Source organism: Rhinoraja longicauda, chromosome 11 (assembly GCF_053455715.1).
Source record: "Rhinoraja longicauda isolate Sanriku21f chromosome 11, sRhiLon1.1, whole genome shotgun sequence".
Taxonomy (NCBI): Eukaryota; Metazoa; Chordata; class Chondrichthyes; order Rajiformes; family Arhynchobatidae; genus Rhinoraja; species Rhinoraja longicauda.
Window position 1 is genome coordinate 57,992,116 of NC_135963.1, and position 23,151 is coordinate 58,015,266.

Sequence of the window (23,151 nt, forward strand, 5' to 3'; positions counted from 1 at the left end):
CAGAATGGGTCAATAGACAATAGGCGCAGGAGGAGGCCATTCGGCCCTTTGAGCCAGCTCCGCCATTCAATGTGATCATGGCTGATCATTCTCAATCAGTACCCCGTTCCTGCCTTCTCCCCATACCCCCTGACTCCGCTATCCTTAAGAGCTCTATCTAGCTCTCTCTTGAATGCATTCAGAGAATTGGCCTCCACTGCAGAGAATTCCACTGATTTACAACTCTCTGACTGAAAAAGCTTTTCCTCATCTCCGTTCTAAATGGCCTACCCCTTATTCTTAAACAGTGGCCCCTGGTTCTGGACTCCCCCAACATTGGGAACATGTTTCCTGACTCTAACGTGTCCAACCCCTTAATAATCTTATACGGGTCAGGACGCAATGCCTCCAAGTAGGGAGGGAGTAGGGAGGGAGTGTGCAAGTAGGGATGGAGTTAAAGAGAGACACAAAAAGCTGGAGTAGCCCAGTGGGTCAGACAGCATCTCTAGAGTAAAGGAATAGGTGACAGTTTGGTTCGAGACCCTAATTCAGACTGAAAGTCAGGGGAAAGGGAAACAAGCGGTAGTGCGTAGTGTAAAAGTGGGATAACATAAAACTAATGCACAGGTGATCATAGGTTATCATATCATATCATATATATACAGCCGGAAACAGGCCTTTTCGGCCCACCAAGTCCGTGCCGCCCAGCGATCCCCGTACATTAACACTATCCTACACCCACTAGGGACAATTTTTACATTTACCCAGCCAATTAACCTACATACCTGTACGTCTTTGGAGTGTGGGAGGAAACCGAAGATCTCGGAGAAAACCCACGCAGGTCACGGGAAGAACGTACAAACTCCTTACAGTGCAGCACCCGTAGTCAGGATCGAACCTGAGTCTCCGGCGCTGCATTCGCTGTAAAGCAGCAACTCTACCGCTGCGCTACCGTGCCGCCCTGGTGCGGAATTGGTAACATCGACAACACAATACAGATTGGAGTTAGAGTTGTAGTTGTGGTGGGCTGCATGGTTTAATTGCACATACTCTGGCTTGACGTACAAGGACCGACAAGAAACATTCGTTTCATGAAACAGGGCACTTGGTCCAAGCAGTCGAAAACTTGTTTATCTTCTACATAGGACCACGCCACCATTATGCAAAAGTAGACACAAAATGCTGGAGTGACTCAGCAGGACAGGCAGCATCTCTGGGGAGAAGGAATGGGTGACGTTTCAGGGTCAAGTCCCTTCTTCAGACTGAAGAAGGGTCTCGACCCAAAACGTCACCTATTCCTTCTCTCCAGAGATGCTGCCTGTCTGGCTGAGTCACTCCAGAATTTTGTGTCTATTTTTGGTGTAAATCAGCATCCGCTGTTCCTTCCTACCACCTTTATCCATCCATTCTGCCATATCCTACTTGCCTTGTGCATTTATTTAGCTTCCCCTTAAAGAACACTTTGATATTTACTTTAACCACGCCATGTGCATTTATTTAATGTTCTTCTCAACCCTTTGCCGTTCAAAGCAATGTTCTGTCACCAGAATACATTTTATTTACTCACTTATTCACATTTGGAAAGCCAGTGTTTATTGCCAAGAGTCAAGAGTGTTTAATTGTCACATGTATTGGGGTTATTAATTTATTGACTTGTTTTTTGTTTTTCTTTTGTTATCTATGAATATTGTATTTACAGGCTTGTTATGTTGATGCAAGTAAGAATTTCATTGTTCCGTTATCTGTACATATGGCAATTAAACACTCTTGACTCTTTAACATGGACTATGTTAAGAATATATTCAAGAGAGAGCTAGATAGAGCTCTTAAGGATAGCGGAGTCAGGAGGTATGGGGAGAAGGCAGGAACGGGGTACTGATTGAGAATGACCAGACATGATCACATTGAATGGCGGTGCTGGCTCGAAGGGCCGAATGGCCTCCTGCTATTGTCTATTGTCTATTGACTGGCAACCAAACAAATGAAATTCTTACTTGCTGCGACTGTGCAGGTCCAATTTGCAATCGTTTAGTTTAGTTTTGAGAGTCAGTGAGGAAACAGGCCCTTCGGCCCACTGAGTCTGTGCCGACTAGCGTTCCCTGTACACTAGCACTATCCTACACACTTGGGACAGTTTACAATGTTACCGGAGCTAATTAACCTCTATACCTGCACGTCTTTGGAATGCAATAGGACATCGGAGCACCTAGGAAAAAACCACATGGTCACGGAGAGCTCCACACAGACACCCCCCTAGTCAGTTCAAACCTGGGTCTCTGGCGCTGCAAGGCAGCAACTATACCGCTGCACAGTCATGCTGCCCTAACACACAGGGTAAATGGTAGGGAATTGAGGAATGCAGTGGAACAGAGGGATCTGGGAATAACTGTGCATTGTTCCCTGAAGGTGGAATCTCATGTGGATAGGGTGGTGAAGAAGGCATTTGGTATGCTTGCCTTTATAAATCAGAGCATCGAGTATAGAAGTTGGGATGTAATGTTAAAATTGTACAGGGCATTGGTGAGGCCGAATCTGGAGTATGGTGTGCAGTTCTGGTCGCCAAATTATAGGAAGGATGTCGACAAAATGGAGAGGGTACAGAGGAGATTTACTAGAATGTTGCCTGGGTTTCAGCACTTAGGCTACAGAGAGAAGTTGAACAGGTTGGGTCTTTATTCTTTGGAGCGTAGAAGGTTGAGGGGGGACTTGATAGAGGTTTTTAAAATTTTGAGAGGGACGGACAGAGTTGACGTGGTTAGGCTTTTCCCTTTGAGAGTGGGGAAGATTCCAACAAGGGGACATAGCTTCAGAATTGAGGGACAAAGATTTAGGGGTAACATGAGGGGGAACTTCTTTACTCAGAGGGTGGTGGCTGTATGGAATGGGCTTCCGGTGGAAGTGGTGGAGGCTGGCTCGATTTTATTATTTAAGAGTAAATTGGATAGGTATATGGATAGGAGGGGATTAGAGGGTTATGGTCTGAGTGCAGGTAGATGAGACTAGGTCAAGGAGAATGGTCGGCGTGGACTGGTAGGGCCGGACAGGCCTGTTTCCATGCTGCAGTTGTTATATGTTATGTTATACACAGATAATATATAGGAATCAAAAATATAATAAATTAATAACTATTATTGGGTAACCGTAATCGTGCAAAAAAAGGCAGTCCATAGAAGATCATGGTTGAGATTAGTGTTGTGCAGTGTTCAACAGCCTGGTTGCTGCTGGGAAAAAGCTGTTTGTGAATATAGTGGTCAAGGTTTGCAGGCTCCTGTACCTTCTTCACGGTGGTAGCGAAATGAGAGCGTGGCCAAGATGGCGCAGGCCTGTTAAGTTGCTGCAAGTAAGGATTTCATGGTTCTGATGTTGGTACATATGACGATTAAACGTTATTGACTCCTCACTCTTGACGTTGATAGTATTGGCTTTCTTTCGAAGGCATTGCTTCCTACCGATCCCTTCGATGGTGAGGAGGTCGGTACCTGTGATAGACTGGGCTTATTCACCACTCTCTGCTGTCTCCTTCGATCCTGAATTGCCTTTGAGAAGATGGTAGCGTGCCGCCATCTTGAATTGCTGCAGTCCTTCAAGTGAAGCTACTGCCACTGTGCTTTGGGCAGGGAGTTTCTTTTAGGACCAACTATATGTTTCCAAATCAGAATAGCGTGTGATTTGAGGGGACTTGCAAGTATGATGTTCCCATGTACTAGTCGCCCTTGTTTACCAAACTGTGGTACCGTCTACTGAGCTACTTGAGAGTTGTTGGACTTACCGAAGTCAAGTCAAGTAGAGAGTATTCCATCACACTCCTAATTGCAGCATTATAACCCAAAAGATGCATTAGTAAATGTGTGCGCAGAGATCTTCCACAAACAACAATGTTAAAATCATCAGGTCAATTTGTATAGTGATTTTGATAATGGGATAAATATTGGCAAAAGTACTGGAGGAATCTCTCCTACTCATCAAAATATTTTGTGATGATTAGTTTAGTTTAGTTTAGAGATACAACGCGCAAACAGGCCCTTCTGCCCACTGAGTCCACATTGACCAGCGAGCCCCTTACACAAACACTGTCCATCACATGAAGGACAGTTTACAAGTTTCAGTCATCGTCGACCAACGATCACCCTGTGCACCTAGTTAGATCCTCCGCACGAGGAACAATTTACAGAGATCAATTAACCTACAAACCTGTACTTCTTTGGAGTGGGGGAGGAAACCGGAGAAACCCACGCAGGTCAAGGGGAGAACGTGCAAACTCCGTACAGACAGCACCCGTTGTCGGGATGGAACCCGGGTCTCTGGCGCTGTAAGGCAGCAACTCTACCGCTGCGCCACCGTGCCGCCCTAATGATAATTGTGATTTTATTTTTCCTTTTTGAACCTAAAATAATTTGTTTGATTGAAAAATGTTACTTGTGCGGTTTAAAGTATTTTTTAGCTTGCACAAAGTCAGGCAGCATGCCCTTTTATTAAAGGCATCCAGTCATCCACTTGGAAGTTTAGAGAGACTGTTTAATTTGTCGGCCATTTCGCCCTGCCTCGGGGAAATAGGAATGTTCTGAGGTGGATGTTTAAAAAAAACCTGTTATTTTAGTGTCTTCCTGGGGTCTGTGGTCAGCCGAACCTGCTGAAAGCAACTCCTTGTGACGTGGCCACTGTTGAGACAAATGATTGATGGCCTCTTGGGCAACAGTCTGTGGGACTGTTTGTAAGCAGAATGCTATGTACCTTATGTGTTGTACACTGGGAAAAAAAACGTAATTCTCATGATTCTAGTACCTGGAGTTCTCATGGATTTTTTTCTAAACCTGCAAATATTGGCAGGGAAATCTAGAACTTTATCCAAATTGAGATGTGAAAGATGTGAAAGATGAGGGTGGCTCGGTGGTGCAGTGGTAGAGTTGCTGCCTCACAGTGCCCGAGACCCGGGTTCCATCCTGACTGTACGGAGTTTGTACGTTCTCCTTGTGACCGCGTGGGTTTTCTCTGGGTGCTCCGGTCTCCTCCCACACTCCATAGACATGCAGGTTTGTAGGTTAATTGGCCTCTGTAAATTGTCCCTCGTGTGTAGGATCTTATTAGGGTATGGGTGATTGTTGGTCGGCGTGGACTCGATGGGCCGAAGAATCTTTCCATGCTATATCTCTAAAACTAAAACTAAAGATGTGGTGAGAATAGTGCACCGTTTTGTACATCTGACCAATGGAAAGTCTGCTTGATCCCATGCAGTTGTTGCTTTATCTGTCTTTGTAGAGATCTTGGAGAGTAACAACGCACCAATCTCAACACTTTGCTGTCAGAAAAGTTATTTTTTTCAGTGCATTTTAAATATTATTATTTTATTTGGTTTAAATATACGTTTCCATATAACCATATAACCATATAACAACTACAGCACGGAAACAGGCCCGTTCGGCCCTACCAGTCCACGCCGACCACTCTCTCTGACCTAGTCTCATCTACCTGCTCTCAGACCATAACCCTCCAATCCCCTCTCATCCATATACCTATCCAATTTACTCTTAAATAATAAAATCGAGTCTGCCTCCACCACTTCCACCGGAAGCCCATTCCATGCAGCCACCACCCTCTGAGTAAAGAAATTACCCCTCATGTTACCCCTAAACTTTTGTCCCTCAATTCTAAAGTTATGTCCCCTTGTTGGAATCTTCCCCACTCTCAAGGGGAAAAGCCTACCCACGTCAACTCTGTCCGTCCCTCTTAAAATTTAAAAAACCTCTATCAAGTCCCCCCTCAACCTTCTACGCTCCAAAGAATAAAGACCCAACCTGTTCAACCTCTCTCTGTAGCTTAAGTGCTGAAACCCAGGCAATATTCTAGTAAATCTCCTCTGTACCCTCTCCTGTTTCTTTTGATTTCAACATGCAGCTAATGAGGCATCCACGTGTGAAATCATATTGATTTTGTGTAATAAGTAACTGCAGATGCTGGTTTAAATCGAAGATAGACACAAAATGCTGGAGTAACTCAGCGGGACAGGCAGCATCTCTGGAGAGAAGAAATGGGTGACGTTTCGGGTCGGGACCCTTCTTCAGACTAAAGAAGGGTCTCGCCCCGAAACATTACCCATCCCTTCTCTCCAAAGATGTTGCCAGTCCCGCTGAGTTACTCCAGCATTTTGTGTCTATCTATGCTGAGTTTGAGTTTGGTTTATTGTCACGTGTACCGAGCGAGGTACAATCAAAAAGCTTTTGTTCCATGCTATCTAGAATACAGCGCAAAGACAATACCTGATTACAATTGAGCCATCCACAATGTACAGATACAGGAAAAAGGGAATAATGTGATTAACGTTTAGTGCAAGATAAAGCTGGTAAAGTCCAATCAAAGGTACTCCGAGGGTTTCCAATGAGGTAGATAGTAGTTCAGAACTACTGTCTAGTTAACGGTGACTGCTATTTTACATGGGTATGATAAACTTTCACTGAAGGGTGTGCTTTTTTGGCAAACAGTGTTACATTTTCCTGGGCATTCAGCCTGTGCAATAGGTTAACCACGTCTGTTTCTGCTTGTTCAATGCAACTGAAATACAGTAAACAGACCATACCAGGGGAATGGAGGTCTGTTATTGCTTATTGTCTGCTATAACAGAGTGTGATGTATGACATTTCAGGTGTAAAGTCCCAACAATAATGTTTAGACTGAGCAGGAACTGCACTGACTGAGGTGCCTTTTGTCAGCTGAAGCATTAAAAACCTGCCCTGAGCTACAAAGCTCCAAGGTCTCAATACTGCAATGTGCGGTGGCCGGGGAAGCTGTGTGGGCCGTGGGTGGCATCGGCAGCCCGGCCTGGTGGTGAAGGTCGGTCGCAATAACCAAAATACATTATGAAGAGGTTTGAAGAAGGGTCTTGATCCAAAAGATCACCCATTCCTTCTCTCTGGAGATGCTGCCTGACCCGCTGAGTTACTCCAGCATTTTGTGAAATAAATACCTTCAATTTGTACCAGCATCTGCAGTTATTTTCTTACTCTATCTACAAGATATCTCATCTTGTATATTTGTGGGTTTGTGGATAGATTTATTCCCGAAATACAGCCAAAACGGTACACGATAGCGCAACAATTTTAGGCCCACCCTACTCACCATTCCCCCGCGGTCTCGATTGATCGGGTTTTGTCACATTTTAAAAACAATTAACTTAATAAACTTTAATAAATGCGCTCCCCCCCCCCCCCCCCGCTGGGAGGACCGACGCCCGTCCCGGTGGTGCCCCACGCCTGACCTTCCTCCCATGGTGCAGCACGGCGGAAGAGGGTCAAACAAGATGGCCGTCGCCGCCGAGCTGCCGCTGCAGGAGAGGTTTGCCCGGCTCGCAGTGGCCGACGTGATGGCCGCCCGGGGCCGAGGTGAGTGGCTCCCTCTCCCCTTTCCTTTCCCCCCTCGCCCACCCCCGGCCCCGGGGGACACTCACCGGCCGCCAACGGGTCCACGGATCGTCAGTTGGGGGAGGGTTGCCGGGCCCACAGGAGAGGCTTGCACCCAATGGGGGTTGCCGGGCCCACAGGAGAGGTTTGGGTCCAACGGGCCCATAAGACGAGGGTTTACTGTTATCAGTTGCCATAATGATTTTCAGAGTGGTGTTGGGATTCGTCATGCTTTGGCGGAGGATGTAGTAGCCATTGTGCCCGTGCCAACAAAGTCCAGACTTTGAGTAGAGGAGGTTTTATTTTAACTTAATTTTGCAGTTACATTTTGTTCACTTGTAGTTTCATGCACTGGTAAGCAAGTTGGAATTGGTACACGTTTGCTTTGGCAGCCTTCTTAGGTACTAGTCACTAGTGTGGACAACGCAGCGGTTAGAGCTGCTGTCTCCCAGTGCCAGACATCCTGCTTCAATCCTGACACCGGGTGCTGTTTGAGTGGAGTTTACAAGTTTTCCCCTTGATTGAGTGGGTTTCCTCCGGGTGCTCCGGTTTCCTCCCAATTCCCCGAGATACGAGGGCGTGTGGGTTAATGGGCCTCTGTAAATTGCACTTAGTGTGTAGGGAGTGGATGCAAAAGTGGGATAACATGGTGTGAACGGGTGATCGACGGTTGGCATGAACTCGGTGGGCCGAAGGGCCTGTTTCCATGCTGTATGGTTTAATCGATCAAAACCAGTTAATTGACTGAACGCGTAGTGCCTTTCGATATAAATCAGTGGATTATGCTCAGGCACAGCATGTTTTAGCACAAGGCACAGGGCCATCTGTGACTGGACTTTGATGAGGCGAGCAAAAATTGTCTTTTTAATTGAAGTATTAACATCAAGTAAATTAAGTTTAGAACAGGTGAGGCAGATGATATATTGCAGCTGCAGTGTGTGGGAGCTGATAGAAACCAACCTGATGGGTTGTGATCGGGTAATCTATTGTATATGGACTGTCATTTGATGAAAGACTGGAGCGACTGGGCTTGTATACACTGGAATTTAGAAGGATGAGAGAGGATCTTATCTGATCTTATCTTATGAGATAAGGGGAAACATGTAAGATTATTAAGGGGTTGGACACGTTAGAGGCAGGAAACATGTTCCCAATGTTGGGGGAGTCCAGAACTAGGGGCCACAGTTTAAGAATAAGGGGTAGGCCATTTAGAACGGCGACGAGGAAAAACTTTTTCAGTCAGAGAGTTGTGAATCTGTGGAATTCTCCGCCTCAGAAGGCAGTTGTGGCCAATTCTCTGGATGCATTCAAGAGAGAGCTAGATAGAGCTCTTAAGGATAGCGGAGTCAGGGGGTATGGGGAGAAGGCAGGAACGGGGTACTGATTGAGAATGATCAGCCATGATCACATTGAATGGCGGTGCTGGCTCGAAGGGCCAAATGATCTACTCCTGCACCTATTGTCTATTGTCTATTGCCTATAATTGTAGCCCAAGGAACGTCTTCTTTGTTGGTGAGCTAGAGTCCAACACTGAGTATCTGGATAGACACAAAATGCTGGAGTAACTCAGCGAGACAGGCAGCATCCCTGGAGAGAAGGAATGGGTGACGTTTCGGGATGAGACCCTTCAGGGGAGAGGGAGATACATAGCCGTGCAAGGTGTGGAAACGGGACAAAGGGAATGGAAATACAATACAATACAATACAATATCTTTTTTTGTCATTGTACAAGTACAACGCGATTTTTGAATGTCACTTCCATATCGATGCTATCAAATATATAAATAAATCGCGGCAAAAATGAAAACAACAGGAAAGAAAGGGAGAACAAGGTAAAGTGCAAAAAAAGGTTCATGCAGGGGTCAGTTGTGCCAGATGACCCTGTGGGCAGAGACAGATCATGGCGGGCTCTCTGCAGGACCGATTCAGAGCAGCTATAGCTCTAGGGATGAAGCTGTTCCTTAGTCTGGAGGTTCACTAACTGCGGATGCATCTTTAGAATATTTTGTCTAAGGATATAATGGATTCTCAATTGCTAAGTGTAATCAATGCGGGCATTGATGTTTTTTTAAGTATTAAAGTGCTTGTGGAATACCAACTTCGTATAGTAAAACAACACAGAGGAAGAAAAATCAGCCAAGGTCTAAATGAATGATAAGCATCTGTCTGACCTACTTCTGCTTCTGTCTTACTGACATCCAAACAAGCCGCTGTTTTTGAACTTCTTTTGTCGTGTAACAATGAATTGCTGAGAAAAGGTATCAGGTTTCATCTATCCCAAAAACATTGCATGTGTGGATCATTTGGTTCAGTGTTGTATACATTGCTTAACCCTCTTTATGTTTCATGAAATGCAGAGCTGTATTTGCTTCCTGACTCTCCATGACATTCAAGATAATGGATGTTATCCAGGTGAGACAAAGGTTCACCTGCACCTCCTCCAACCTCATCTATTGCATCCGCTGCTCTAGATGTCAACTTATTTACATCGGCGAAACCAAGCGCAGGCTCGGCAATCGCTTCGCTGAACACCTGCGCTCGGTCCGCATTAACCAAACTGATCTCCCGGTGGCCGAGCACTTCAACTCCCCCTCCCATTCCCAGTCTGACCTTTCTGTCATGGGCCTCCTCCAGTGCCATAGTGAGGCCCACCGGAAATTGGAGGAACAGCACCTCATATTCCGCCTGGGCAGTTTGCAGCCCAGTGGTATGAACATTGACTTCTCCAACTTTAGATAGTTCCTCTGTCCCTCTCTTCCCCTCCTTCCCAGATCTCCCTCTATCTTCCTGTCTCCACCTATATCCTTCCTTTGTCCCGCCCCCCTGACATCAGTCTGAAGAAGGGTCTCGACCCGAAACGTCACCCATTCCTTCTCTCCCGAGATGCTGCCTGACCTGCTGAGTTACTCCAGCATTTTGTGAATAATTCAAGATAATGGAGTCGTGGGAACAGAAGGGAGGCCCTATTTAGTTTTAAAATTTGAACCATAATTATGCAGAAATGCTTTACTGTGCTGAATTTCTCAAAACAAATAGAAATGTAACTAGAAAAATACTCGGATGCAATCTTCAAATTTAAATTAAATGTGTAATTTTAAAACAAAATTGGCTTCAGTAAAGATTGTTAATTGTCCCTAGTGTGAAGGATAGTGCTAGTGTACGGGGTGATCGCTGGTCGGCGTGGACTCGGTAGGCCGAAGATCCTGTTTCTGCGCTGCATCGCTAAACTAAACTAAACTAAACTAAAGGCAGGTACACGGACAGGGAACGTTTAGAAGTATCTGGGCCAAACATAGACAGGTAGGATTGGCACAGATGGGGCATGTTGGTTGGCATGGGCAAGTTGGGCCGTAGGGCCTGTTTCCATGCTGTGTGATTTCAATGACTTTCGGACTTGAAATAGTCCGATTATTTATTTAGAAACATAGAAAATAGGTGCAGGGGGAGGCCATTTTGCCCTTTGAGCCAGCACCGCCATTCATTGTGATCATGGCTGATCATCCACAATCAGTAACCCCTGCCTGCCTTCGCCCCATATCCCTTGATTCCGCTAACCCCTAGACCTCTATCTAACTCTCTTTTAAATTCATACAGTGAATTGGCCTCCACTGCCTTCTGTGGCAGAGAATTCCACTAATTCACAACTCTCTGGGTGATTTACTACTTTAGAATATTAAAGGTGCCATGTGTGGCTTTTGAAGTTCATTCGTAATGTAGATTTCCTGACTAGCCCTATTTTCACTCAAATATTTGTATCTGATGTCAATCAACAATTGAGAACTGTGCATTTTGCGAAGAATCACGCTGAACAATGAGTTCTACAGCTGCCTTCTCTTTGTGGCAGTGCAAAGGGAACATTGGCCGCAAGTCCTTGCATGTCGCTGCGTGTTTGCATGAAGCATGGCTGTGAAATTGTGCATGGCAGGAATGTGACCTGTGCTGACATCTCATTGAGAAGTCCCTTCTCGTGCATCTGCTCAGCCTGCAGTTGCAAAGGCCAAAGAGTGCTTCAGGTACTTTGTACAAACAGTGGTAGCAACAGGATTTAGAAGGGACTGGATTTTCATACACAACCGTGGAAAGAATTGCATGTTACAGTGTAAATCTTGCCCAATGCTAAAATTACCCCACTTTTTTCCACTATCCTGCCCACTTCCCCCCCCCCCCCCCGCCCCGTTCTCTTCTACAAAAATTTCTCCCTCTGGCTTTACATTTCACTCTTCTTTTCTCCCTATTTTGCAGCCTTTTGCCTTTCCATTTCTAGCCTTTGTCCACCCATCTGCCAGTCAACCCCCCCCCCTTCCCTCACAACCTGTGTCCACCTATCACTTGCCAGGCTTTGTCCCTCTCCCGCCTCTTGTCCTGCTCTCTAACCCCCTTAATACAATTAGTGTGATGCAGGGTCTCGACCCGAAGCATCACCCATCCTGGTTCCCCTGCCCTTGTGATATACGAATTCCATGTTACTGTGAAAACCTAGCATAAAGTTAAACCTGTTGCAAAGCCGTCTGATTCACTGTCAGATCTGTTATTTTTTATATACCTGAGACATTCTGCACCACATGATAACCTCAAAAAGCTGTCCTCACTACAAGAGTTCATGGAACAAGCACTGGATTATTTAATCAATTCAAGGAACTACGATTAAAAATACAGAAGTTTGGGGCAAAATGCTGAAATAGTCATACTCATATAGCATGCAAACAGGCCTTCACCCCAACTTGCCTGTGCAGACTATGATCCTGAATGTACACGAGTTCCACCTGCCCCTGTTAAGCCCATATCCTTCTCTTTCATGCTGATGTACGTCCCAATGCCTTTAAAATGTCACGAGACCAATTGGACCCGTTGGGCCCAAACCTCTCCTGCATTGTTGCAGCACCCTCTCCTCCCCCCCCCCCTCTACCCTCCCCCTCCTCCCCCCTCCCTCCTCCCCCTCCCTCTTCCCCCTCCCCCCTCAACCCCCTTTATCATCCCCTTCCCTCCTCCCCTCCCTCCTCCCCCTCACCTCTCTCTCCCTCCCTCCTTCCCTCTCCCTCCTTCCCCCTCCCTCCTTCCCCCTCCCTCCTTCCCCCTCCCTCCTTCCCTCTCCCTCCCCCTCCCTCCTCCCCTCCCCTCTCCCCTCCAGCCCTCCCCTCCACCCCCTTCTTCCCCCCCTTCTCCTCTCCCCCCTTCCCACCCCCACTCCAACCCCTTTTAACCTCCCCCCTCCCCTCTCCCCCTCCCCCCCCTGTTTTCACACTGTATCTCTAAACTAAACTGTGACCCTTGGTTCTTCATTCCTCTATTCTGGGTAAAAGACTGCATTTTCCATATCTTTCCCATCTTGATTTTATACACCTCTATAAGATCACCCCCTCCTCGTGCGCTCCGAGGAAATATTTAGCAGATCAAACCACATGTGGAGAGTTAATGCTTCAGTTTGGTGACGTCTCACAATGACATGACAAGTATGATTGAGTCAAAAGTAAGTTACTGGGATAAGGCTATAATGTTAGGTCAAGAATATGACAAGAGTCTTGGCGAAGAAGGTCTATCAAGATCTATGTCCATGTGCACCATCACCTTTCTCGGATGGTTTAGAAAGAGATGCAGAGTGGACACAGACCATTCAGCCCACCGAGTCCACGCCAACCATCCATCACCTGTTCACACCAGTTCTATGTTATCCCACGTTTGCATCCACTCCTTACACACTGGTGGCAATTTACAGAGGCCAATTAAACGGCAAACCCACGTGTCTTTAGGATGTGGGAGCAACCTAAGCGATTACAGGGGGAACTACAAACTCCACACATTCAGCACCCATGGTCAGGATCAAACCCGGGTGTCTGGTGCGTGAGGCAGCAGATCTACAGCTGTGCCACTGTGTTGAGCTCTGTGATATTGGTGCTGTTGTTAACCTGGCCATATAGGCCCGTTGTCCTAGCGGCGTTGCAGGGTAGACCTGGCTCTGTGCTCCTTCGCACTACAGGCCATTCCGGTCTGTGCGCTCTGTCTTTTGGGGCAGTGCCCGATCCAGTCGGGCCCCAGGTCGCTGCAGCGAAATACAAGTGCTTTTTAAAATCAGCCTTTATGCAACCTCGACTCTTCCCAATCCAAATACCTGTAGCATCCTGATTTTTCATCAATATGCTAGAAATAAATCTCTCCGGAGATCCAATTAGTAGTCCATTAAGTAATCTTATCTCCGCATACACTATTACATGTCAAGAGGTTTCAACTCCTGATATGTCTTCTCACCCATGTTGAACACTATTCACCAGTGTTGAGAGGTTTGTTGGAAGCCGTGTCCTTGGATTTCTGCCACTGCTGACTCATCGATGCCTCATAAAGATCACATTTATAGTTCTCATTCCCTGCTCTGAATACATAGCACAATGCTCCTTCCATTCCCTTTATCCTATATCTGTACGCTGTGGACGGCTTGATTGCAATCATGTATAGTCCTTCCGCTGACTGGATAGCACGCAACAAAAGCTTTTACCTGTAAATTGATACACATGACAATAAACGAAACGAAACTACAAGCACTTGTATGTAGGCCGGCAATTCAATTGATGAAAAGCATACTCATTTACTGAGGTCATTTTTGTTCAAAAGTGACTTAAGTGATAGATTCTGATCGTGAAGATATTTTGCTGTTACTTTGTTAGTTTTAGCATGGTAACTTGATTGTTAGTAATAGAAGATGTAAGAAAATAACTGCAGATGCTGGTACAAATCGAAGGTATTTATTCACAAAATGCTGGAGTAACTCAGCAGGTCCTCCTCTCTTCGACGAGAATTTAGCAACATGCTCTCTCGCTGCTCCCCCCCTGTGATTTTTCCTGCCCTCCTAATCTTGACCTGCTGAGTTACTCCAGCATTTTGTGAATAAATACCTTGATTGTTAGTAATAATCAGCAATTGGAGTCAAGATAATTGTTAAAAGTCACACTGGTTCTGCGACACAGTGGCGCAGCGGGTAGAACCGCTGCCTCACAGTGCCAGAGTTCGATTGTGCCCTTGGGATCATATTTAGTCTGTGTAGAGTTTGCACGTTCTCCCTGTGCCCGTGTGGGTTTCCTCTGGGTGCTCTGGTTTCCTCCCACATCCCAAATGATGCGCGGGTTTGTGGGTTAATTGGCCCTCTGTAAATTGCCCCTGGGAGGGAGTGGATGCGAAACTGTAAAGAGGCAGAACTAGTGTGAACGGATGATCGATGGTCAGCATGGACTCAGTGGGCCGACGAGCCTGTTTCCATGCTGTATCTTTCAATGATTTAATGATTCAACCTCTTAGATAATTAACACTGAGCAACATACTATGCAGCCATTCCACCTTTGGTTGTCCTGCCTTTAATTTTAATTAGAACCCATTGATTTCATGGTTGCAAGACATCCTGAAGTTTTGTAGCTGCCCAAGGCTGAGTTTGTCTTGGCATTAATGATGTACAGTTGCCCGAATCTGATATGAAAGCACACTTGACTTACACTTCATATATTTTCACACCTCTTCTGGCTCAAGATGCATCGATACGATTAAAATATGAGACTCATCAAAACAGCTCTTGTGCTTCGATTGTATATCCTTAGAGTGGATGTGGAGAGGATGTTTCCAGTGGAGGGAGAGTCTAGGACCAGAGGGTACAGGCACAGAATAAAAGGAAGTACCTTTAAAATGGAGATGAGGATCGTTTTCAATGGTGTTTTATTGTCACGTATGCACTGCACAGTGAAATTCTTTTTGCATAGCTGACACATGCACGTCACCATACTTAGGCACCATTTACCAGAAGTCCAAAGTCTTGTACTGGAGTGGCTACTGATCCAGGTGAGCCCCAGGCTGCTGCTGGAGAGTGGTGAATCTGAGGAATTTGTTGCCACAGACGGCTGTGGAGGCCAAGTCATTGGGTATTTTTTAAGTGGAAATTGATAGGTTCTGGATTTGTACGGTTGTCAAAGGTTACGGGGAGAAGGCAGGAGAGTGGGATTGAGAGGGAAAGATAGATCAGACATGATCAAATGATGGAGCAGACTCGATGGGCCGAATGGCCTATTTCTACTCCTATGTCTTATGATCTCAGCACAGTGTACATTGCTTGGGGTTGTCAGTAAGATGTCTGCGAATTATCATTTTTGGGGACCTGCAGAAGTTTCATTCAGAATTGAAACAGTCTCGCTATTGGATTCGATGACATTGAATTAAACACTGACAAAAAAGCAAAATATCCCAGCCAGAGAAGTTTAAAATGTTTTTCAATATCTGGAGTAAAACGTGAGATGCTGGAGTAACAGCATCTGTGGAAGGAATAGATAGCAGACATTTTGGAAGGTCCAGACCCTGAAGCTGATGAAGGGTCCCAATACGAAATATCATCTATCTATTCCTTCCACAGATGCTGCCTGGCCCTCTGAGTTCCTCCAACACTTTGTGTTTTACTCAAGATTCCAGCATCTGCAGTTCCTTGTGTTCCCTGTGTCCCCACATTCACTATCTTGTTTTATTTCAGTTAAATATATACTTTTGCTCCAATAATATTTGATGATCATCAGCCATTTCTGATTATGGGCCATCTCTCATTCAATATAAGAGGGTCATTGAGACTATTTCTGGCTATGATTGCCAATACACAATATCTGGTGTGCAGTATATAAGCTGCAGCAAACACAAAATAAAGGCTAAGCATACATTCAAAACAACAATCTTTTTATTACTGAGCTAGAATATTGTATTTGCTCTTCTGCTAAGCAGGTCATGTTTTCATGAGCAGTGTCAGGGAAGCCAATTTATTTTATAGAAGTGATGGAACATGTAGGTTTTTACAGTTCTTGAGGTTGTTCATTCAGCTCCGGAGAAGGGTTTTAAATCAAACTTGTTTTATTGGCTTTTGTCCTCCAACACCTTCCTTAAGATATTCCTTATAATCTACTCTTTTCATTAAACTTCTAGACAACTACTATAATTTCTCCTTGTGTGACTTGATTTCAAATTTTGCTTTTCTTCTTCCTCTCAATAGACAATAGACAATAGGTGTTAAACTGTGGCCCCTTGTTCTGGACTCCCCCAACACCAGGAACATGTTTGCTGCCTCTCACGTGTCCAACCCCTTAATAATCTTATACGTTTCGATAAGATAGACAATAGGTGCAGGAGGAGGCCATTCGGCCCTTCGAGCCAGCACCGCCATTCAATGTGATCATGGCTGATCATTCTCAATCAGTACCCCGTTCCTGCCTTCTCCCCATACCCCCTGACTCCGCTATCCTTAAGAGCTCTATCCAGCTCTCTCTTGAATGCATTCAGAGAATTGGCCTCCACTGCCTTCTGAGGCAGAGAATTCCACAGATTCACAACTCTCTGACTGAAAAGGTTTTTCCTCATCTCAGTTCTAAATGGCCTACCCCTAATTCTTAAACTGTGGCCCTTGTTCTGGACTCCCCCAACATTGGGAACATGTTTCCTGCCTCTAATGTGTCCAACCCCTTAATAATCTTATACGTTTCGATAAGATCCTCTCTCATCCTTCTAAATTCCAGTGTATACAAGCCTAGTCGCTCCAGTCATTCAACATATGATAGTCCCGCCATTCCGGGAATTAACCTAGTAAACCTACGCTGCACGCCCTCAATAGCAAGAATATCCTTCCTCAAATTTGGAGACCAAAACTGCACACAGTACTCCAGGTGCGGTCTCACTAGGGCCCTGTACAACTGCAGAAGGACCTCTTTGCTCCTATAACAATGATAAACTGAAGTAATCTGCAGCCCTTGTTATCTGAAAGAGGAAAGCAACATGGTTAATGAGGGGAAAAACATATACTGGGAAATTGCTCTGCCCTCTCCAGACGTTTAGGTATTTGACACCAGTTTAGGTTATATGGACCAAGTCACCGTAAGATCCACTCTCTTTCCTGTCGCCTCCACCCCCAAGGAAAAAATAACCCGTAGAAACAAGGAACTGCAGATGCTGGTTTACACGGAAGAACACAAAGTGCTGAAGTAACTCAGCCGGTCAGGCAGCATCTCAGGAGAACACGGATAGGTGATGTAGATAGACACAAAATGCTGGAGTAACTCAGTGGGTCAGGCAGCATCTTTGGAGAAAAGGAATGGGTGACGTTTCGGATCAAAACCTTTCTTTAGACTTTCCTTTTCTCCAGAGATGCTGCCTGACCCGCTGAGTTACTCCAGGATTTTGTGTCTTTTTTCAGTATAAACCAGCATCTGCAGATCCTTCCTACACTTGGATGGGTGACGTTTCTGGTTGGGACCCTTCTTCAGACTGATTGCAGGGAGAAGGTGTGGGGGGGGAAGCCTGAACAGAGGAGGAGCAGGACAAAGTGTGGCAAGGAATAGGTGGACACAAGCGAGGAGGTTTGATAGGCAGATGATTGGAACGATAGAGTGGTTGGGAAATAGATACCCCGCACATAAAGTATTTCTCATCCACTGTTAAAATCTGCTCGCTTGTATTCCTGTGATCTGCTGTGGGACATTCACGGCATCAAGGGCACCATTGTTGGATTTGGTGTAGTTAATCCCCCAATGAATACATGTGCAGATGCCTCGATAAGATTATGCTTCAGCAAAATCACGATAAAAACAAGCCTGACAATGGGCCCTTAATAGTAGGACTCTCTCCTCTATGCACATGACCTCGTTAACAACACTGGCAGAGAATGAAACAGGTTGAGTGGCCGTTTGGAAGCCAACTACCCCTTCCATTCCCACACTCAGCTTTCTGTCCTGGGCCTCCTCTATTGTCCAGCGCAAATTGGAGGAACAGCGCCTCATATTTCGCTTGGGTAGCTTACACCCCAGCGGAGGTATTTATTCACAAAATGCTGGAGGAACTCAGCAGGCCAGGCAGCATCTCAGGAGAGAAAGAATGGGTGACGTTTCGGGTCGAGGCCCTTCTTCAGACTGATCCGAAACGTCACCTTCTCTCTTGTCATGAAGGCCAACATTCCATTGGCTTTCTTCACTGCATGCTTCCTTTCAGTGACTGATGCACTAGGACACCCAGATCTCGTTGTACGTCCCCTGTTCCTAACTTGACACCATTCAGATAATACTCTGCCTTCCTATTCTTACCACCAAAGTGGATAACCTCACACTTATCCACATTAAATTGCATCTGCCATGCATCCGCCCACTCACCCTGCACCCTTCAGCCCCCTGAGTGTGCCCACCAGGATCCCCGCACACTAACACTTTCCCACACTCGGGACAATTAAAAAATTTACCGAAGCCAATTAACCTACAAACTTACATGTCTTTGGAGTGTGGGAGGAAACCAGAGCACCTGGGGATAACCCACGCTGGTCACAGGGAGAACGTACAAACTCCGTACAGACAGCACCCATGGTCTGGGTCTTACTTCCCGGTGACTTATTTTTTAGTCTCTCACGCCCATTAGCCACCTCACCCCCACTGCCAATTCTCCCACCACCTACATACATTGAGCGCAGTTTAGAGCTAATTAACCGATCAGCACACCTTTAGGATGTAGGAGGAAGATAGAGCACTCGGTGGAAATCCGAGGAGAACGTGCAAACTCCACTCATACAGTGGGGGAGGTCAGCAACAAACTCGGATCACTGGACTATGTGGCAGCAACACTAACCGTCACACCTCTCCGCCATTCTATATTTTTAAGGCTTTAAATGAAATGGTCTGAATTCATTTTGTGGTATGTTGCTCCAAAGTTAATCTGTATTCCCAGAGGGCTTAACTCTCAAAGAAAGCAGGGGCTCTTTGTGATATCGCACAGGACAAATTTGTCAGGATACCAGAGAAGCAGTCATCTGAATTGCACATTCCTCTGTGTCATCAGTTCAGTGTTGATGCAGACAATGTGGCAGAGACTGGATAAATTAGCCGTTTCAATGGTGGATGCTTTCACTGAAAGGTATCCATCCATGACAGGAGGGGATTTGGTGTATGAGGAAGGGTCTCGACCCAAAACATCACCCATTCCTTCTCCCCAGTGATGCTGCCTGTCCCGCTGAGTTACTCCAGAATTTTGTATCTATGGTGTTCAGGGTGCAGAATACAGTGATTGCCATGGCTTTCATTCCATGTTTAGAGATACTGTACTGACCCTTTGGCCGCTGAGTCCGGCCAACCAGAAATCTTCCAACCAGTAGTTCTACCTTTAGACTTAGAGATATAGAGCGGAAACAGATCATTTGGCCCACCAAGTCCGCACAGACCAGCGATCTCCCGTACACTAGCACTTTGGACAATTTACAATTTTTACCGAAGTCAATTAACCTACAAACCTGTGCACCTTTGGAGTGTGGGATGAAACTGGAGCCTCAGAATTCTCTGCCTCAGAAGGCAGTGGAGGCCAATTCTCTGAATGCATTCAAGAGAGAGCTAGATAGAGCTCTTAAGGATAGCGGAGTCAGGGGGTAAGGGGAGAAGGCAGGAACGGGGTACTGATTGAGAATGATCAGCCATGATCACATTGAATGGCGGTGCTGGCTCGAAGGGCCGAATGGCCTCCTCCTGCACCTATTGTCTGTTGTCACCCGGAGAAAACCCACGCGGTCACGAGGAGAACGTACAAACTCCGTACGGACCACACCCGTAGTCAAAGCACGTATTAATTTTTAATTTTTCTTTAGGATCAGAAGAATCATGGAATGTGTCTGCTACCAAAGTAAACGTGAGTTCACCCTGGCCATTGTAGACTCCGACTCTACTGTGGTGTATTATCAACTCACCGATGGCTTCGTCGTACCAGACCCACCAGAACGCACCGAGGAGGCAGACGGCAAACACTGTAAACAGAAACGGCGGAGGTTTCACAGATGACCCACCTTCACTTTGTCACAACCCATTCTGACCATCGTTTTCCCAAACCACGTGTTTAACTTCACGGAGTCGCCAAGGAGTATCTCCATATTGTGTGGGAAGGAACTGCAGATGCTGGTTTACACTAAAGATAGACACAAAATGCTGGAGTAACTCAGCGGGACAGGCAGCATCTCTCGAGAGAAGGAATGGGAGACGTTTCGGGTCGAGACCCTTGTTCAGACTCCAAAAATGGACAACCTCCATATTGTCCTTGAGTAAAAACTGAAACCATGATTTTATTGGTTTTAATCATTGGCTTCCGACTAAGAGAATTGCTTGACTTAAAATAACATTTACACGACACGAAAGGTTGGCATAACTCAGCGGGTCTGACGGCATCCCTGGAGAAAGGAATAGGCCCATTGATTTAATAAGTCCAGTAAACTTGCTCTAATGAACCTTGGGGGAAGTGGGGGATGGTGTCTGTTATTGCCGATTGTCCGCTATATCCAAGTGAGTTTAACCCCAGGCCGGGTGGGAAGAAACACAGTCATCGGGAGAGGTGGGATTAAATTAAATCCGGGGGAATCCCAGGAGACACAGGCCCCACACGCAGTGCGCCAGGGATGGGCCCGGTTACTCACGCCACCTTCATGCTGCTATCTCTCTCTCCACTCCCACAACCAGAAGCTCCCACTAGGTGGCGCCATGTTGGGTAATTGGCGGAAGTGAGGGCAGGGCAATGGGAGCCTCGGTCCACTATCACCAACATCTGCTATCGAGGTCCGTTATTGTGAGCCTAAGGAGCAAAGAGGTCCTTCTGCAGTTGTACAGGGCCCTAGTGAGACCGCACCTGGAGTACTGTGTGCAGTCTTGGTCTCCAAATTTGAGGAAGGATATTCTTGCTATTGAGGGCGTACAGAATCCGAATTCAGAATCGGAATAACCTTTATTTGTCATCCAAAAAACAGGTCTTTTGGACGAGATTTCGTCACCCACAGTCCAACAATAAGAGCAATAAAATAAGCAAATTACACAACCCCAACCAACACAAAACACACAAAAAAAGAAACATCCATCACAGTGAGTCTCCTCCAGTCACCTCCTCACTGTGATGGAAGGCCACAATGTCTTTTCTCTTCCCCCGCTGTCTTCTCCCGCGGTCAGGCTGTTGGAGTTGCCACGTTCCAGGCCGCGCCGGACGGTGAAATGTCCGCAGCGGGCTGACCCAAGCCCCGTGATCCGGGGCGGGCGAAGACGCTGCCGCTGCCGGAGCTCCCGATGTCGGCATCCACGCGGCCCGAGCCGAAGCCTCCGAAGGCAGCCGGCTCCGCAGATGGTAAGTCTGCGAACCAGAGCCCAGGTGGTCCCGGGTGGAGGCCGCCAGCTCCAGGGGTTTGGCTGATGGTAGGCCGCAGCAGGAACGGAGACAGGAATCAGAAAACAAAGGTCGGGTCTCCATTCGGAAGGGACAAATTTACAATTTTACAGTTGCCCCCACCGCCTACACACATAGTACACAACCACAAAAAAACATGACATCACATCTACAATTTAGACAAAAAAAACAACAAAAACACAAAGACAAATGGACCGCAGGTAAGCCGCAGCTGCTAGGGCAGCGCCGCCATGTTGGACATTGTGCAGCGTAGGTTTACTAGGTTAATTCCCGGAATGGCGGGACTGTCATATGTTGAAAGACTGGAGCGGCTATGCTTGTATACACTGGAATTTAGAAGGATGAGAGGGGATCTTATCGAAGCGTATAAGATTATTAAGGGGTTGGACACGTTAGAGGCAGGAAACATGTTCCCAATGTTGGGGGAGGCTAGAACCAGGGGCCACAGTTTAAGAATAAGGGGTAGGCCATTTAGAACGGAGATGAGGAAAAACGTTTTCAGTTAGAGAGTTGTAAATCTGTGGAATTCTCTGCCTCAGAAGGCAGTGGAGGCCAATTCTCTGAATGCATTCAAGAGAGAGCTGGATAGAGCTCTTAAGGATTCAGGGTGTATGGGGAGAAGGCAGGAACGGGGTACTGATTGAGAATGATCAGCCATGATCACATTGAATGGTGGTGCTGGCTCGAAGGGCCGAATGGCCTACTCCTGCACCTACTGTCCATTGTCTATTTACTGTTCTTGTTCGAATTATAAATTCTATTTATTGTAAAAATAGTTGTTTAGAGATACCGTGTGGAAACAGGCCCTTCGGCCCACCTAGCCCGCGCCGACCGGCGATCCCTGCACACAAACACTATCCTACACGCACTAAAGACATTTACACTTATACCAAGCCAATTAACCTACAAACCTGCACGTCTTTGGAGTGTGGGAGGATATCGAAGATCTCGGAGAAAACCCACGCAGTCACGGGGAGAACGTACAAACTCCGTGCAGACAGCGCCCGTGGTCGGGATGGAAGCCGGGTCTCCGGCGCTGCTTTCACTGCAAGGCAGCAACTCTACCGCTGCGCCACCGTGCCAACCATGTGATTTATATTATTGTTGTAGTTGTACTGTGTTACTTCTCTTCCAGCAGTATGTGCACACTCTTTAGAAACTACTTTAGAAATACTTTTAATATATTGATGCGGTGGACTTCCTACAAATCAGTGTGGGGCTAGAACATGAATAATGTACATGGTGTAAACCAACAGCACTGGTTAAAATAATGCTGGAAATACTGACCAGGTCAGACGGTACCTGTGGACAGAAAGTGTAAAGTCGATTACCCTTTGTTTTTCTCTCTCCACGACTTCTGCCTGACCTGTTAAGCAATTCAAGCATTTTGTGTTCTTGTTTCAGATTTGCAGCAGTTATTCTGTTAGTTTCTCCACAGAAGGCAGTGGAGGCCAATTCACTGGATGTTTTCAAGAGAGGTACATTTAGCTCTTAGGGCTAACAGAATCATGGGATGTGGCGAAAAAGCAGGAATGGGGTACTGATTTTGGATGATCAGCCATGTTCAAATTGAATGGCTTGAAGGGCTGAATGG

General features: G+C 46.2%; 1 protein-coding gene across 1 annotated transcript in view; it reads left to right on the forward strand.

The window, feature by feature from the left end:
* Positions 1–20,527, forward strand: part of tsen15 (TSEN15 tRNA splicing endonuclease subunit) — a 37,291-nt gene extending 16,764 nt beyond the window's left edge. Inside the window, exon 4 of the mRNA XM_078407808.1 lies at positions 19,987–20,527. Within this exon, the coding sequence (XP_078263934.1) occupies positions 19,987–20,176 (190 nt within the window). The 3' untranslated portion in view covers positions 20,177–20,527. The remainder of the gene's footprint in view (positions 1–19,986) is intronic.
* Positions 20,528–23,151: the final 2,624 nt, after the last annotated feature.